At 34.8% G+C, this 18844-nt stretch overlaps 2 protein-coding genes across 2 annotated transcripts; both read left to right on the top strand.

Annotated features, from left to right (window-relative positions):
- Positions 1–470: 470 nt before the first annotated feature.
- Positions 471–986, top strand: LOC111989431 (uncharacterized). Its single transcript, XM_024021213.1, has one exon. The coding sequence runs from the start codon at positions 471–473 to the stop codon at positions 984–986; it is 516 nt and encodes a 171-aa protein (XP_023876981.1).
- Positions 987–16316: 15330 nt separating this feature from the next.
- Positions 16317–17285, top strand: LOC111992000 (protein NDR1). The gene has a single exon (XM_024023806.2). The coding sequence runs from the start codon at positions 16474–16476 to the stop codon at positions 17095–17097; it is 624 nt and encodes a 207-aa protein (XP_023879574.2). The 5' UTR covers positions 16317–16473; the 3' UTR covers positions 17098–17285.
- The last annotated feature ends 1559 nt before the right edge of the window (positions 17286–18844 follow it).

The following is an 18844-nucleotide window of genomic DNA, read 5'->3' on the forward strand; positions in this document are numbered from 1 at the left end:
TAGATCTCCTCAGGGAGATGAGAAAGGAGATGGACGAACTAAGGAATGCTGTCAAAGGAAAGACGGATCAAAGTCTGGACAGGATAGTCAGGAAGACAGACTCACCTTTCACACTAGCAGTCTAGGAGTGTCCGGTGCCTTCTAAATTCCGACTGCCCCAACTTGAGCCCTTTGACAGGCTAAGAGATCCATTGGATCACCTCAATACATTCAAGACGACCCTGGGTCTCCAACAGCCTCCTGATGAGATTTTGTGCTGTTCTTTTCCCACTACCCTAAAGGGGGCAGTTAGAGAATGGTTCACTAAATTACCAATCTCGTCCATTGACAACTTCGAGCAGCTCAGTAATTCATTCGTCCGTCATTTTGTCGGCGGGCAATGCCCAAAAAGGACAACTGACCATTTGCTCACCATCAAACAGGGAGAAAAGGAAACTTTGAGATCCTACGTAACCCGTTTCACCTGAGGAATGCTGGAGGTAGACGAGTCAGACGATAAGGTGCAGCTCATAACCTTCAAGGCAGGACTGAAGTCCAGAGACTCTATGGTCTCTCTGGCGAAGAATCCCCCCAAGACAATGGCAGAAGCATTATTGAAAGCCCAGAAGTATATGAACGCAAAGGAAGCTCTGGCAGCCATAGAGGGAGTAGAAAAACCAAAGGAGAAGAAGAAGGAAAAGGAAGACAAGCGAAGAGGACAAAAAAGAGATCGACCAGACCAAAGAGGTGGCGAAGGAAGTAGACGAAGGGATGAAAAGAATCCTCGACAGACTAAGTTCACACCTCTGGTGATGCCAGTTGATCAGATCCTGACGGAGATCAAAGACAACCAAAATCTTAAATGGCCCAGACCACTCCACTCGTCACCCAATGTGCACAACAAAAGGAAATACTGCCGTTTTCACAAAGACCATGGGCATTATACAGAGGATTGCCGGGATTTGAAGGAGCAAATAGAAGAACTTATCCGGAAAGGAAAGTTATAGAAGTATGTAAAGAGGGGAGACTCCAACAATTTCAGGAACAATAAGAAGGACCAACAAGGAGGTTCCCAAAGGGACGAAGACCATCTACCACACCGTCCGCAGAGCGCAATCGGGGAGATAAAAACTATTGCAGGAGGACCAGCCACAGGAGGGTCGGTCAAATCACTCAGAAAGTCACACCAATGGTAGGTAAACACCATTCATGGCCAGCCTCCTTTGGAATTAAGAAGGACAAACCAAGATCTGTACTTCTCCGAAGAAGATGCCAGGGGAATAAAGCAACCCCACGATGACCCACTGGTCATCATGGTCATGATCGAAGGGTTCAATACAAGAAGAGTTCTGGTAGACAACAGGAGCTCGGCAAACATTATCTACCTTTCTGCTTTTCAACAGCTAAAAGTGGACCCGAAGAGGTTTCATCCTTTCAAATCACCCCTCGTCAGTTTCAGTGGGGATAAAGTATACCCCTGTGGGATAGTAACATTGACAGTCACTGCATGATCTTATCCTCTCCAAGTAACAAATAAGCATAACTTTCTAGTGGTTGATTCACCCTCATCCTACAATGTGATCATAGGGCGACTAACCCTCAACCGATGGAAAGTTGCCATTTCAACATACTGCCTAAAGGTGAAATTTCCAACAGAACATGGTGTAGGAGAAATACGAGGAAACAAGGTATTAGCAAGGGAATGTTACCAGGCAGCCTTAGCCTCAAAGGAGAACCACATGTGGATAATTAAAGATAAAACACCAAAAATCATCGAGAAGCTGGAAACAGTAGAACTAGTCGAGGGAGATCCAGTAAAGACGACCCAAGTAGGGACGGATCTAAGTCCAAAGACGAAGGAAGAGATTATCAGCTTCTTGAAGGATAACCTCGATGTATTTGCCTGGAGTTATGAGGACATGCCAGGCATTCCAGCCTCTATTATCCAGCATCACCTGAAAGTGGACCCCGAGAAGAAGCCTGTCTAACAGAGAAGAAGCCTGTCTAACAGAGAAGAAGAGTCTTCGCCCCTGAACGGAACAAAGTAGTAATGGATTTGGTGAACAAGTTGCTCAACGCTAATTTCATTCAAGAAGTCTAGTACCCAGAGTGACTGGCAAACGCCGTCATGGTCAAAAAGGCAAATGGGAAGTGGAGAATGTGCGTTGACTTCACAGACTTAAACAAAGTTTGCCCAAAAGATAGCTTCCCCCTGCCTAGGATTGATCAGCTGGTTGACTCTACAGCTGGACACAAGTTACTCACGTTTATGGACGCATTTTCTGCCTACAATCAAATTCAGATGACCGAAGAAGATCAAGAAAAGACAGCATTTATTACCAACCAAGGGCTTTACTGCTACAGGGTCATGCCTTTTGGCTTGAAGAATGCAGGAGCTACGTACCAACGGTTAGTGAACCAAATGTTTGAAAAGTAGATTGGGAGGAACATGGAGATATATGTCGATGATATGCTCATCAAGAGCAAAGAAGAAGAAGACCATCTGGCAGATCTTAGAGAAACGTTCAACACATTCAGGCAGTACAGAATGAAGCTCAACCCGTCCAAGTGCGCCTTCAGGGTCTCCTCAGGTAAATTCCTTGGGTTCATGGGGTCACAAAGAGGGATAGAGGCAAATCTTGAGAAAGTGAAAGCTATCCTCAAGATGTCTTCTCCAAAGACGGTCAAAGAGGTACAAGCCCTCACAGAAAGGATGGCAGCCCTAAACAGGTTCGTCTCAAGGGCAACAGACAAATGCCTTCCTTTCTTCAAGACTTTGAAACGAGCCTTTGCTTGGACGGAAGAATGCGAGACAGCCTTTCAGGAGTTGAAACACTACTTGAGCCACCCTCCTTTCCTGAGCCCATCCAAGGAAGGAGAAGATTTGTTTCTTTACTTAGCCATATCGACAACCGCGGTCAGCGCAGCTTTGATCAGGGAGAAAAACAAGATACAACGTCTGCTATATTACGTCAGCCAGACCTTTCAGGGAGCTGAAGCCCGATACCCAAAGATAGAGAAGATCACCTTTGCCCTAATTGTCACTTCAAGGAAACTCCGTCCATACTTTGAAGCAAACCCCATCATTGTAATGACGGACCAGCCCATCAAGAAAGCGATGACCAAGCCTGAAGCTGTTGGACAAATGATACAGTGGGCCATCGAACTCAGCCAGTTTGATATAGAATATCAACCTCAAATGGCCATAAAAGCCCAGACATTAGTAGACTTCATTGCAGAATTCACAATCCCTGAGTACACAAACAATGAGGAAGATCTATGGACGATTAAAACAGATGGTTCGTCCACTCAAAAAGGAGGCGGGGCAGGAGTCGTTATTACCTCTCCTCAAGAAGATGTTCTCAAATATGGGGTCCAGCTCAAGTTCCCTGTGACAAATAATGAAGCGGAGTATGAGGCTTTCTTGACTGGGCTAAGAATAGCCTAAGTTCTTGGAGCTAAAAACATCATACTCAAGAGTGACTCGCAGCTTGTCATAGGGCAAGTCAGAGGAGATTTTGAAGCAAAGGAGACAAGGATGCAGAAATACCTCCGATTGACGAATCAATTGGTGAACAGCTTTGATCGCGCATAGTTTATCCAGATTCCCCAAGATTAGAATGCAGAAGCCAACAAAGTAGCACGTAGTGCATCAGCAGAAGTCCAGGACAAGGTAAATACTTGGAAACTAGAAGAACAAAACTCCCCAAGCATCAAAGAGTTCCAGACACTCCCTATGCATACCTGCCCAGGATGGACGCATCCAATTTTGTCTCACCTCAAGGAGGGACGGTTACCAGCAAATCCATAAGAAGCTAAGAAGATCCAGAGAAGAGCTGCCCAATTCACAGTATTGAATGAACAGCTTTACAAGAGGGGCTTCTCCCAGCCCTACTTGAAATGCATAGAGGAAGACGAAGCCAGATATGTCCTAGAAGAAGTACATGGAGGAATCTGCGGAGATCACATGGGGTCAAGACCCCTTGTCAAGAAGATTATGAGGGAAGGCTACTTCTGGCCCACTATGCAGCAAAACGAAGCAGATTTCGTGAAGAAATGTGACAGTTGCCAGAGATATGGAAATGTTCAACGAGTCCCAAGAGAAAAGATGACAATCATTACCTCACCCTGGCCATTCGCACAATGGGGGATCGACATCATGGGCCCCTTTCCACAGGGGAAGAGACAAATGAAGTTTTTACTCGTCGCCATTGACTACTTCACAAAATGGGTAGAGGCAGAGGCTCTTGCAACGATCACAGAGGCAAAGGTACAAAATTTTGTATGGAAAAATATTGTTTGTAGGTTTGGGATACCAAAGACGATCATTTCAGACAATGGCCGCCAATTTGACAGTCGTGGGTTCAGGACGTTCTGCTCAAGCCTAGGAATAAAAAACAAGTTCTCGTCACCAGGACACCCTCAGGCCAACGGAAAGACTGAAGTAACGAACCGGACCTTGCTCAAACTTATCAAGTCCTGGCCAGTGGGGGCGAAAAGAGCGTGGCTAAAGGAATCACCTAGCATCCTGTGGGCTTACAGAACTACGGCACGAACGCCAATAAGAGAAACACCATTCAACTTAACGTACGGTGTCGAAGCTGTCATCCCAGTTGAAGTAGGACTCACCAGCCTCAGGAGAGAGTTCTTTAACGAGCACAACAACGACGACCAATTGAAGCTGAACCTAGATTGTCTGGATGAAGTCAGAGACTAAGCAGCCCGAAGAATGTCCAGGTACCAACAGAAGATGGCGAAGTACTACAATCAGAGGGTAAATCTGAAAAGATTGAGCATTGGGGATCTCGGCCTTCGAAAAGTGACCCCTGCAACAAAAGATCCAACACAAGGCAAGCTAGGTCCAACTTGAGAAGGACCGTATAGAGTCGTTCACTATTCAAGATGGGGGAGTTACCACCTGGAAGACTTAGAAGGGAACAAGTTACCTCGTCCATGGAATATCGAACATCTGAAGAGGTATTATGAAAAGGACCCATAGCCTAATTGTAAGCAGTTTATATGATTCCTTTTCATGCTTTTTCAACACAAATCATGTATTTGAATAAATGATTACTCAGTATCGTGCAAGTATTATTCAGTAATTCATGCGCTCTCATTGTCTCTCCCTCCAAACCCAAAACAACCATCCGGGTCCAAATCAAAAAAGATGATAAGATTCCTTAAATGGATGTACATCGTCCAAAAGAAAAAGACGATAAGATTCCTTAAATGGATGTACATCGTCCAAACAAAAAAGACGATCAAATTCCTTAGTCGGATGTACATCGTCTAAGCTAAAAAGAAAAAGGGGACAAGATTCCGCAACAAATATACATCGTCCAAAGATTATTTCGTTAAAAAATTCTCTAAGTCCACCGAAGGAAGTGTTCTATTCGAAAATTCTCTGAGTCCCGTATGGACAAAGAGAATATTTTGCTTGAAAATTTTCTAAGTCCACAGAAGGATGAAGAAAGTATTCTATTTGAAACTTTTCTAAGCCCCCATAAGGACGAAAATAAAATTTCAGTACAAATTCTTTACGGAAGAAGAAAATACCAACAAATATATCTTATACATATAAAAGGATGCAAATTGTTCAAACGCCCCAAAACAGACAGGCTCAAAAAAAATTGTTTATCCAAAAACCCCAAAACATGTAGGACACATATAAAAAAAAAAAAAATAAATATATATATACTATATATATATAGAAGTGGTGTCTTAAACTTTTATTAGACTATTTCACTTCTTGTCCATGAGACATTCCAAAAACCTCATCAACCTTCGAATTTATATAATAGATAGCGCAATGAATTTGATCATGGAACCTTAGAATTTACATCACAACCTAAACTAATGAGTTCACAACTTGGACAACTGTGGAGTTACTGATGGATGCATAATAATTGAAAATAATCTAAATTACCTTTAAGAAATCCACCGCATAAGACTTTAGTTTGGAGAAGTCATTATGGGGCTCACTTATTGCATCATTGTTTTACCCAAAAGAAAAGTCATATAGGCCCACTTATATACCATGCCTTTGCTAAGAATAGGTTATTACATACCCACTTTTAAAAATACAAAATAATTATAGATATTTTCAGTAAAAGCTAAATAAGCTAATGTCAAATTCACACATACTAATTTGCTACTCGATTAGGCAAGGATCCCGCAATGGCATCTTTATGTTAATCCTAAAATTCAGTTCCCCACGACAATTAAATCTTTAGATGAGCAATAATTTCCTCTACATATAATACACGAAGAGAATGAGTAATCCAGATCAATTAATCCTGAGTGTCTATACCTCATTTGCAGAGCTACAAGCCAGAACGTAGGAACTGGCATTTTGCCAACATTTACAGAGATTTTGTTTTCAAAAGTGTCAGCCAAGCCGTGTTTTTAGTTTTGTATAAGCCAGGGCATTATTATGTTAAGGCCTAAGGATTAGCTAATAATATATGCCCAAGTCTCTCAACTTTTCACATGCTGTTGGTTATGTACAAGATGAGTCCGGAGGAAGCCTATTGGCTTCCAATTTAATAGAAAACAATTGAAAGTAAGCCCACTGTGAATGTAGAGAAGCATACATACACTGATACACCATTCCAGCTAAGCCCATCATGAACTATTTTCTTATATGAGCTCTACACTGATACACTCTAGCTGCTTGTGTAAAGCTCATTGCTTTATTTGGGATTTCTGCAATTCTCCTCTTTTTCTTTTTTTTTTCTTTTTTTTTATTATAATATATATATATACATTTTTAAGAGAAGGAGGGATATTTAAATTGAACGTATTCCTTAAAAATACTAAAAATACCAGTTGACCTTAATTTGCAAGCAATTGTGTTATAAGAAAAAACTTTTCATGTCGCATAGTGGTGCGCTAATCATCATTATCAGTATTGTACAATACACGGTGTCGATATGTATGTTATCATGTATAAAAATTTTTATATTGTAAGCACGTATTGTAAGTTTATATAAATTGTATGATACAATGGTGCATATCATAATATATGCTTTAATTTTTTTTTTTTTTTTTTTTTGGGTGTAAAATTTGTGCTTTTATTTGAATCCAACAAGTTACTAGACTTGTTTTTAACACAAAAATATTAGGTTACTTAATTTAGCCCAATAAAATTACACATCTTAAGTTTTTTTTTTTTTTCTTTCTTTCTTTCTTTCTTATACAAAATTTGGACTATACATTTCACTTTCATATTTGCAAATTTGTTTTCTATACTATGAATAAGGTATTAATTGACAATATACTATGAATAAGGTATTTTAGTTTGATCCTTTTTTGGCACAAATTTAGTCTAGTCAATTCTAAACCCGTTCAACTCAACTTATTTGTTAGGTCTACATATTATGTAACTATATATATAAGGAAGTGGTGTCTTAGCCTTTTACTAAACTATTTCACTTCTTGTCTATGAGATATCCCAAAAACCTCATCAACGTTTGAATTTACATGATAAATAGCATGGTGGATTTGATCATGAACCCTTAGAATTTACATCATAGCCCAAAGTAATGAGTTCACAACTTGGACAACCGTGGAGGTTACTTGACAATACATAGTAATTAAGAAAGAATCTGAATTATCATTTAGAAATCCACTACATAAGACTTTAGTTTGTAGAAGTCATTATAGGCCCGCTTATTTGCTATGCCTTGTGCAAAGAACGAAGTTATTACATATCCACTTTTTTAAAATACAAAAATATTATAACACATTTTCGGCAAAAAGAAAAATAAACTGATGTCAACCGCACACATACTAATTTGCTACTCATTTAGGTACGGATCCCCTTGTAATGACATCTTTATGTTAATCCTAAAATTCAGGTTCCCCTCGACAATTAAATCTTTAGATGAGCAATAATTTCCTCTACATATAATACACGACGAGAATGAGTAATCCAGATCAATTTAATCCTGAGTGTCTATACCTCATTTGTAGAGCTACAATTCAGCCCGTAGGAACTGGCATTTTGCCATCATTTACAGAGATTTTGTTTTCAAAAGTGTCAGCCAAGCCAAGTTTTAGTATTGTATAAGCCCAGGGCATTACTGTGTTAAGGGCCTAAAAGATTAGCTAATAGTATAGGCCCAAGTCTCACATCTTTTCACATTGTGTTGGTTATGTAAAAGGGCTGAGTTCCGGAGGAAGCCCCTTGGGCTTCAAATTTATTGGAATACAATTGAAAGTCAACCCGCTGTGAATGTATAGAAACATACATACACTGATACACCATTTGAGCTAAGCCCATCATGAACTATATAAGTGTGGTTAATTTAGCTCCTTTTTTTATTTTGTAAATAAATATATATATATATATATATATATAGACACACACATTATTAAGAGAAGGTGGAGATATTCAAATTGAACGTATCCGTTAAAAACATTAAAAAAAATACAAGTTGACCTTAATTTGTGAGCAATTGTGTTATAAGAAAAAACTTTTAGTGTCACATAGTAATATGGTAATCATAATTGTTGTCAATATAGAATAATATACGATACATATGGTATCGTGTACAAAAAATTTTGTATCGTAAGCGCGTATGGTAAGTGCATATAAATCGTATGATACAATGGTATATATTGTACGAATTGTCAAATTTTATCGTATTTTACGATACATAGACATGTTCTTTAAAATTGGTTTTTTTTTTTTGTGTAAAATTTGTGCTTTTATTTGAATCCAACAAGTTGTTAGACTTATTTTAACACAAAAATATTAGGTTACCTAGTTTAGTCCAATCTTTTTTTCTTTCTTTCTTTCTTGTACAAAATTTGGACTATGCACTTACACTTCACTTTCATATTTGCAAATTTCTTTCACATACTATGAATAAGGTATTAATTGACAATATAATTATTTTTTTGTCCTTATTGTTATAAGTTTAAGAATCTAGAATGCTAAGAAGAAATATTAAAAAAAGAAAAAAAAAAAAGAAGAAAAGATAGTAAATATTGATGATGATAAAGAAAATTTTAATGAAAAAATAAATTTGCAAAATGAAGAACATTAATATAATACTAACTTAAATGGAGTTGATCATGCAAGATGATGAAAATAAATTATTATTTTGAATTATTTTTATTTTTTTTATAAGCTATTATTTATTATTACGATATAGAAAAATAAAAAATCGATTCACAATACGATTCATGTTTTAACGAATATGGCGGTAATCATGTTGCTTAAAATTTTCACATTAATTAAAAAATAGTCTAGTTTAAGGTGACCTTAGGACATTTGTTAATGAACCATTTTAGCGAAGTTTTAATATCACTTTCATGGAATATGTAAAAAGTTGTTAAAAAAATCAGTTACTTTTTTCTTTTCACATAAATAATTTCTAAACCAATGTCCTTAGAGCATCTAGTAACTTTTCCCATAAAAAAAAAAAAAAAAAAAAAAAGTAGACATGAAGAATTTACTATTTTTTCTAAGAGATAATTACAATATTATGCTAACCCCATAACTCGAATATTTTTTCCCCTAAACCTCCAAGAACTATATGCATGGAGCGGTATCAATTCAATTACAAGGTTCTTGGNTTTCTGCAATTCTCCTCTTTTTTTTCCTTTTTTTTTTTTTTTTTTTATTATAATATATATACATTTTTAAGAGAAGGAGGGATATTTAAATTGAACGTATTCCTTAAAAATACTAAAAATACCAGTTGACCTTAATTTGCAAGCAATTGTGTTATAAGAAAAAACTTTTCATGTCGCAAAGTGGTGCGCTAATCATCATTATCAGTATTGTACAATATACGATGTCGATATGTATGTTATTGTGTATAAAAAGTTTTATATTGTAAGCGCCTATTGTAAGTTTATATAAATTGTATGATACAATGGTGCATATCATAATATATGCTTTAAATTTTTTTTTTTTTTTTTTTTGTGTAAAATTTGTGCTTTTATTTGAATCCAACAAGTTACTAGACTTGTTTTTAACACAAAAATATTAGGTTACTTAATTTAGCCCAATAAAATTACACATCTTAAGTTTTTTTTTTTTTTTCTTTCTTTCTTTCTTATACAAAATTTGGACTATACATTTCACTTTCATATTTGCAAATTTGTTTTCTATACTATGAATAAGGTATTAATTGACAATATACTATGAATAAGGTATTTTAGTTTGATCCTTTTTTGGCACAAATTTAGTCTAGTCAATTCTGAACCCGTTCAACTCAACTTATTTGTTAGGTCTACATATTATGTAACTATATATATAAGGAAGTGGTGTCTTAGCCTTTTACTAAACTATTTCACTTCTTGTCTATGAGACATCCCAAAAACCTCATCAACGTTCATATTTACATAATAAATAGCATGGTGGATTTGATCATGAACCCTTAGAATTTACATCATAGCCTAAAGTAATGAGTTCACAACTTGGACAACCGTGGAGGTTACTTGACAATACATAGTAATTAAGAAAGAATCTGAATTATCATTTAGAAATCCACTACATAAGACTTTAGTTTGTAGAAATCATTATAGGCCCACTTATTTGCTATGCCTTGTGCAAAGAACGAAGTTATTACATATCCACTTTTTTAAAATACAAAAATATTATAACACATTTTCGGCAAAAAGAAAAATAAACTGATGTCAACCGCACACATACTAATTTGCTACTCATTTAGGTACGGATCCCCTTGTAATGACATCTTTATGTTAATCCTAAAATTCAGGTTCCCCTCGACAATTAAATCTTTAGATGAGCAATAATTTCCTCTACATATAATACACGACGAGAATGAGTAATCCAGATCAATTTAATCCTGAGTGTCTATAGCTCATTTGCAGAGCTACAATTCAGCCCGTAGGAACTGGCATTTTGCCATCATTTACAGAGATTTTGTTTTCAAAAGTGTCAGCCATGCCAAGTTTTTAGTATTGTATAAGCCCAGGGCATTACTGTGTTAAGGGCCTAAAAGATTAGCTAATAGTATAGGCCCTAGTCTCACATCTCTTCACATGCTGTTGGTTATGTAAAAGGGCTGAATTCCGGAGGAAGCCCCTTGGGCTTCAAATTTATTGGAATACAATTGAAAGTTAACCCGCTGTGAATGTATAGAAACATACATACACTGATACACCATTTGAGCTAAGCCCATCATGAACTATATAAGTGTGGTTAATTTAGCTCCTTTTTTTATTTTATAAATAAATAAATAAATAAATATATATATATATATATATAGACACACACATTATTAAGAGAAGGTGGAGATATTCAAATTGAACGTATTCGTTAAAAACATTAAAAAAAAAATACAAGTTGACCTTAATTTGTGAGCAATTGTGTTATAAGAAAAAACTTTTAGTGTCACATAGTAATATGGTAATCATAATTGTCAATATAGAATAATACGATACATATGGTATCGTGTACAAAAAATTTTGTATCGTAAGCGCGTATAGTAAGTGCATATAAATTGTATGATACAATAGTATATATTGTACGAATTGTCAAATTTTATCGTATTTTACGATACATAGACATGTTCTTTAAAATTGGTTTTTTTTTTTTTTTTGTAAAATTTATGCTTTTATTTGAATCCAACAAGTTGTTAGACTTATTTTAACACAAAAATATTAGGTTACTTAGTTTAGTCCAATCTTTTTTTCTTTCTTTCTTTCTTGTACAAAATTTGGACTATACACTTACACTTCACTTTCATATTTGCAAATTTCTTTCACATACTATGAATAAGGTATTAATTGACAATATAATTATTTTTTTGTCATTATTGTTATAAGTTTAAGAATCTAGAATGCTAAGAAGAAATATTAAAAAAAGAAAAAAAAAAAAGAAGAAAAGATAGTAAATATTGATGATGATAAAGAAAATTTTAATGAAAAAATAAATTTGCAAAATGAAGAACATTAATATAATACTAACTTAAATGGAGTTGATCATGCAAGATGATGAATATGATGAAAATAAATTATTATTTTGAATTATTTGTATTTTTTTTTTATATAAGTTGTTATTTATTAGTACGATATAGAAAAATAAAAAATCGATTCACAATACAATTCATGTTTTAACGAATATGGCGGTAATCATGTTGCTTAAAATTTTCACATTAATTAAAAAATAGTCTGGTTTAAGGTGACCTTAGGACATTTGTTAATGAACCATTTTAGGGAAGTTTTAATATCACTTTCATGGAATATGTAAAAAGTTGTTAAAAAAATTAGTTGCTTTTTTCTTTTCACATAAATAATTTCTAAACCAATGTCCTTAGAGCATCTAGTAACTTTTCCCATTAAAAAAAAAAAAAAGTAGACATGAAGAATTTACTATTTTTTCTAAGAGATAATTACAATATTATGCTAACCCCATAACTCGAATCTTTTTTCCCCTAAACCTCCAAGAACTATATGCATGGAGCGGTATCAATTCAATTACAAGGTTCTTGGCCACAAAGAACTTACTAAAGTGGCCACCTTAAACACATAATTCAATTACTAATTGCCTATTTATCATATATTGGTAATCAAGAATCTATAGAAAGAACCCAACATCCAAAAGGCAAAGACCTTAAAATCAAGGGACACATTAACCATAGAAATTCAAACTATCTATTGAAAAATAGGCATTTGCCCTTAATTTACAAACTATAAAGCAAAATGCTCATGTTTTGAAACTATTTAGCAAAATGCTTATGTTTTTTAAACTCAATTTTAACAAAATCGAGTTATAGGTATAACTCGATATTAGTAATGTTGAGTTCTATGCATATTTTGTCACTTAAATATTTTTTCAAAATCTAAGTGGAACTCGACATTGCAAGTGTCGAATTCCACTTAAAAATATACATAGAACTCAAGTTTGAGTTTTACACAAAACTTGATTTTATTAAAATCAAGTTTAAAAAAGATGGGTATTTAGCTAAATAGTTTCAAATAGGTGCATTTTGTTACATAGTTTGTAAATTATGGGCAAATACCCATTTTCCCTAACTATCTAATCATGTTACAAAATTCAAAACAACTAAATAAAAGCACCCAATAAAGCCAGAATCCCTCTTCAAAACAATTAGCATATTTATGGATAGGTTTAGCTAGAAGTGTTCGTGGTGCGATGCGGTGCAGTTTTGGACCATTTTTAGCACCGCACTTTGCAGTGTGGTTTAGCTAAAACTATAACTGCACCGCACTTTATTTTTGCAGTCACATGTGCGGTGTGGTGTGGTACAGTTTAAAGTTTAGCCAAAACCATAACCGCACTGCACCTCATTTTTGCGGTCGCATATACAATGTAGTGTATAAGATGTGGTTTGAATGATATGAAGTTGGTATATTTTTCAAATTTTGGGCTTTTTCTACCCAACCCAAAACTAATTTTTTTCCTTTGTTTTGGTCTAAATTTTAAACTATTGAGTTAGTTTTTCTTTATTTTGGCTGTCTTTCCTAATCAACAATTGCTAGAGTTATCAAACTTTTTTTTTTTTGAAAACTAGGGTTATTAAACTATTAATTATATACTTAAAATTAAAAATAATTAAATATATTAATATATAGAAAGAGTGTGGTGCGGTGCGGTTTGTGTAGTTTTCTTATTATAAAACCGCAAACCACACTACACCATGCGGTGTGGTGCGGTGCGGTGCGGTGCACTATTACTTGCGGTGCGGTGCGGTTGTGCCATTTTGAGAGCGGTTTTGGTGCGGTTTTTATGGTTTGTGCGGTTTATACGGTTTGATGAACACCCCTAGATTTAGCCATGTGACAAATTCAAATTCTAGAATAAGACATGTGAGGAAAGCCTAATTTCAAATTCAATCATTTAATGATTTTATTAACAAAGCTTTTGAAAAAATATAAATTGATCATGTTAGAGCCTAATTTCAAATTCATTCATTTATTACCTCATTTTTGTAAGCCATTTTTTTAAAATTTTATTTTGAGCATGTGACAAAAATTTGATCAGGGCCTAATATCAAACTAATTGTTCACCCAAATTAATTTCGTAAGTTGGCGAAAACCAGTCATCAATTCAAAATCGAATTTTAAAACAAATGAAGGAAATTTTAAACCATGTAATCATCATAATAACTGTAGGGTTTGCGTTTGTAGCCCAAGCCCAAAAGATATGGGTTAAAGGCCCAACGAACCCAGGACAATGAATTTGTAGAGAGTGGGCAAAAGAGCTGGGCTGGTTATGAATTAAACAATGGTTGGCTAGGTTACTTGCAGTGATGATAACATGAAATAATGCTTCAACGACTCCCTGAATGAATGTCCGAAGAGATGTTTTATTAAGTGAACAGTAATTACAACATTCAGAGCTACAGTAAAGTTTTTCTTCCTTTTTTTCTCGTCCCCCATTATCAGGGACCCTTCTTCTTTATATAGCACCCTTTTCCATCATCTCCACCGTCCACCTGTTCTTCATCTGCGTATCTACTCAAGTACATGTCACGTCATGTGTCTACTTTAGTTCTTTGTGAGTGGCGGTAGCTGAGATTGCCCTGTTCATGGGTCTTCTCCACATAAATGCGGCCAGAAAAGCTGTTGCAGTGCATTAAATGCGGTGGTAGCAGCTTTTCCTTTAGATATTTTTTGGTTCTGATCATCTCCAGACCTACCTAGAACTTATCATTATCATTGGGATTGCTAGGAAGATCATTTGGACCTTCCACACGTTTGATTGATCAAGGTTATTTGTGACCGAGGAGTAAGACATCTTCGGACCAGTAGTGGCCTCTTCGGACGGTACTCCCTCTCTACTTCTGGGCTTCCTGCCTTCAGATGGGTCGTTCCAGCCAACTATTACTTCTCGGAAATATAATAATCCTCAACATGGTGCCCCAGGCCCATTGAGTAGCTCTGGGTTTTTACCCCCCACAATAACCAAGCCATAAATAGAAGCCAAATTCAAACTATTCCGGATAGTCAATTGTATTACTTGCCTTCAAATTTTGCAAAGTCAAGTGCACTACCTATCTCAACACAATTCATTATTGATGTCTTAGTGTTAATCTAATAGGCCAAATCAATCGATTTAATGGAGGAGAACATGATTCAAAAATCGTGTGACTAAGTTAAACCCTACAAAAGAAGTAAAAGTTCAAGACTAATTGCCTCACCTGAACTGGAAAGTCTAACAAAAAAATCAAGGAATTGAAAACATTGCATATTGATAAGGCCTAGAACTTTCCCTTTGAAGTAGCATATGCCCCTTAGCTCAAGGCTACGCCAAATCTATTCAAGAGGAACTCTATGAACATTTTGTAACCAATCTTATTGTTATTAAACACTTTATAACATTATTATTGCTAGATGCCTTTCATCTTAGTTTACTTATCGATAACATTAAACACCACGGTAGTATATAATTGCTGGTTGATTCGTTTAAAATAGTTTCATGCTCGACTTCTTCAATGTCGATGTTATTGTTTCTATGTTTGTTTTTGTTTTTGTTTTTTGATATGGTCTTTGATAGGTTATAATTGTAAAGATTGTTCCAATTGCCATAGCATCGGATCCTTTTTAAGATCCGCGACCATGTTGACCCAAAAATGACATTTTATTTTATTTTATTTTTGCTAAACAATTTTCATGTTAAAATAATAAGCAGGAACTTACCCCCAAATTCCCAAACCGTGTTCCCGCGTGGAAACCAAGTTGTCCTTCGTATGACACTGACACATGAGAAAGAGGGTAGATATATTTTTATTTTTTCAAAAGAATCGCATTAAAATTGAGTACCATAAAAATAAGAGTGATTTTAAAATTAATAATACTAACACTGCACACTTTTAAACACATTTTGCTACATGTAATTGATTGTAACTGTAATTAATTGTCTATTATTATTACATAAATTCACAATTTATTTTTTCATAGCTCACGCTCTGATAGTTACGACAAAATGTATATACAAAACACTAATTATTGTTAAAAATAGGTAGCTAGCAATTTGTAGTAAATTTCTTTACAATAGAGGAACTTTTAGGTCTTTTTCTAATGTTTGAAAGTGGAAATTACTGTTGATGTTTAATAGTATTTTAAATGTTTTAAACTGTATGAACCCAACTTAGGAGATTTAAACCCAATACTTAATATACAAAGTCCCCTATCCAAGTAACTTCTTAGAAAATTCAGCAAAATAAGTAACTTCTCAGAAAATGCTAATAAAAAAAGAGAGCAATACTACAATCACTAGCAACTACCTATTTATCACCACTGAACTTCGTTGAAAGTCAATACAATTGTGACAAGCCATATGCTAGCGACAAAAAAATAAAACAAAAATAGTACAATAGCTTTATAAAAGAAAAAAGACCAAGACCTCAATAATTCCCAAAACATATGCTTCTCTTTACAGCCTCATCTTCTTCTTCTTCTTCTTCTTCATCACTTTCTTTAAAGCTGAACTAAGCTTAGCTCCTCATCACTTTGTCATAGTACCCCCCCCCCCAAGAAAAACCAAACATGGTTGATCCGCAGCCTGGTGGATGTTGCCGATGTTGTTGCAGTTTCATATTCACTCTCGGCCTCACAGCTCTATTCATGTGGCTAAGTCTGCGTACAGACAACCCCACCTGTTACATCCAATATTTTTACCTCCCAGGCCTAAACACAACCTTAAAAAACTCAACAAACAACACCCTAGTCATTGAGCTCAGACTAGAGAATGGCAACAAGGACAAAGGGATTTACTATGACGCCATTAACCTCACTTTCTATGACTTTCCCAATAAGTCACATCTCATGGGGAACTACACCATTCCTGGGTTCTACCAAGGGCACAAGAAAAAAGCCACAAAACCAGGGTCTTTGGCGCTCAACAAGACACTGCTTTCACAGGCTACTTATCCAAATGGGACTGCAAAATTTCATGTGGATTTGGCCACGGCTGTGAGGTTCAAGATCATGGCTTGGAAGACTAAGAGGCACAAGTTAGATGTTGGGTCTGATGTGGATGTCAATAACCAAGGCATCAAAACCTACGAGAAGAAAATCAAGCTCCGGTCAGGCGCATCAGGGCATAAACGCTATTGTGCGCAGATGGGGGCTTTGGTTAGTTCGGTGGTCTTGGTTTTTCTTGACTTTTGATGATGACTTTTTTTTTTTCCATAATTTCAAGTTATTTGAATTTTTGGAGGTTGGTTTTGTTGTTTTTAATTGTGCTATTTTAGGGTTTAGGAGAGATGGTGTTGTGAATTTTTTGGAACACTTTTTACACATGGAATTGTTGAATTCTTTTGGTTGGAAATGAAATTTTTTTACCATTCTTGGTGATCTTTTGGGGTTGGTCTGAATTTCTGGTACATTGCTAATTTGCTATACAATTTTTGTTTTACTTTTTAATGAATTCAAAATGTAAAATTGGAGATTTGTCCTCGAAAATGTTCTTTGACCGGCGGATAAAGCACTTTGATTTTATTTATTTCTATTTTTATGGCAAGCATGTTTATAGTTTATAACTTTATATGAACTTCTAAAAGTGGTGGAGATTATTAATTATACCACTAATCAATATAATAATAATAATACCCTTCAAAAAAATTTTTTAATAATAATAATGGTGGGGAAAATTCGGAGCACCCACCTACTCATTTCGTAGTTTTAATTATAAGAATAAGACATTATCTTTGTTGCAAATTGAACAATTGAGACCGAGAGAGGGAATCTAACGCTGACATGGTCCATGAGATTATCTTGTTCCGTACTATTTCTTTTTTTCTTTTTTTAATGGGGAAACAAACAATATTTCATTCAACAAACAATATTTCTTTTTCTTTTTTCTTTTTGCTGAATATATTCTTGATCATTTAGAACATGAGCAATGTTACGTACCTTAAAAAAAAATTTACAGTATATTCTCTTATAACATATGTAATTATGTATAGCATCTCCCCTAGACCTTGACCTGAAATGTTTTCGTAGAAAATACAATTTATTTATTGGAAAAGAAAATATATTTGTTAACATTAGTATCCATTTAAAAATTGTTTATTTCGGTAATATATTTATATAATATAAGATAAAAAGGTAAAAATTAAATTATTTTAAAAAACTGAATTTAAATCATTTAAAATAATGCTAGACAAAAAGTTGTGTGAAAATCTACAAACAAGAGATTATCTATAAGTAAAATGCTAGCTTGGAGTAATCGATTAGCAACTAATTAAAAAGCTAGATTTTTGTTTAGATTATCTAACTTTTTAAAATGAAGTTAAATTTTAATTTTTATCACATGTTATATAAATAAACTATAAAAAAAAAAAAAAAAACAATTCTCAAATAAAATGGTAACCTCGAAAGGCCCCCTTTTCAAAAAAAAATAATAAAAAAAATAAATTGGAAAGACCCTTTAGTGAAAAAAATTTGTTTTTACTTTAAAAACAAAAACAGGGGATATTTTTTTAATCTTATTTTGAAACTTGACCTTGACCATGGAAAATTATTCTGATTTCTAACTAGTTTCATTGGTTAGTCCGTGAGGGCCGTGACCCGTGAGGTTTTGATTGGAGCGTGTAGGGAGAAAAATCGGTCCCACATAAGAGCGCGTCTTGGATTTTAAGGAAGCTATCAATTGAGCCTAGCGCGTTTCCACAGTATAAAAGTGACAGCTTTACGTATCAAAAAAAAAAAAAAAAAGTGACAGCTTTATAATGTACTTGCTGAGATTGTATAAATTCGAATAATCTACCCATGTTAATAAATCCTATCAGAGGTTGGTATGAAATATGTATGAAACTCAACTAAACTTCTATTCAGCAAAAAAAAAAAAAAAAAAAAAAAAGAAACTCAACTAAACTTCTTTATAAATAGTCGAGTCAAATTTTCATATTGTAAC

The sequence above is a fragment of the Quercus suber genome, unplaced genomic scaffold, assembly GCF_002906115.3.
Source record: "Quercus suber isolate HL8 unplaced genomic scaffold, Cork oak 2.0 scaffold_689, whole genome shotgun sequence".
Classification (NCBI taxonomy): Eukaryota; Viridiplantae; Streptophyta; class Magnoliopsida; order Fagales; family Fagaceae; genus Quercus; species Quercus suber.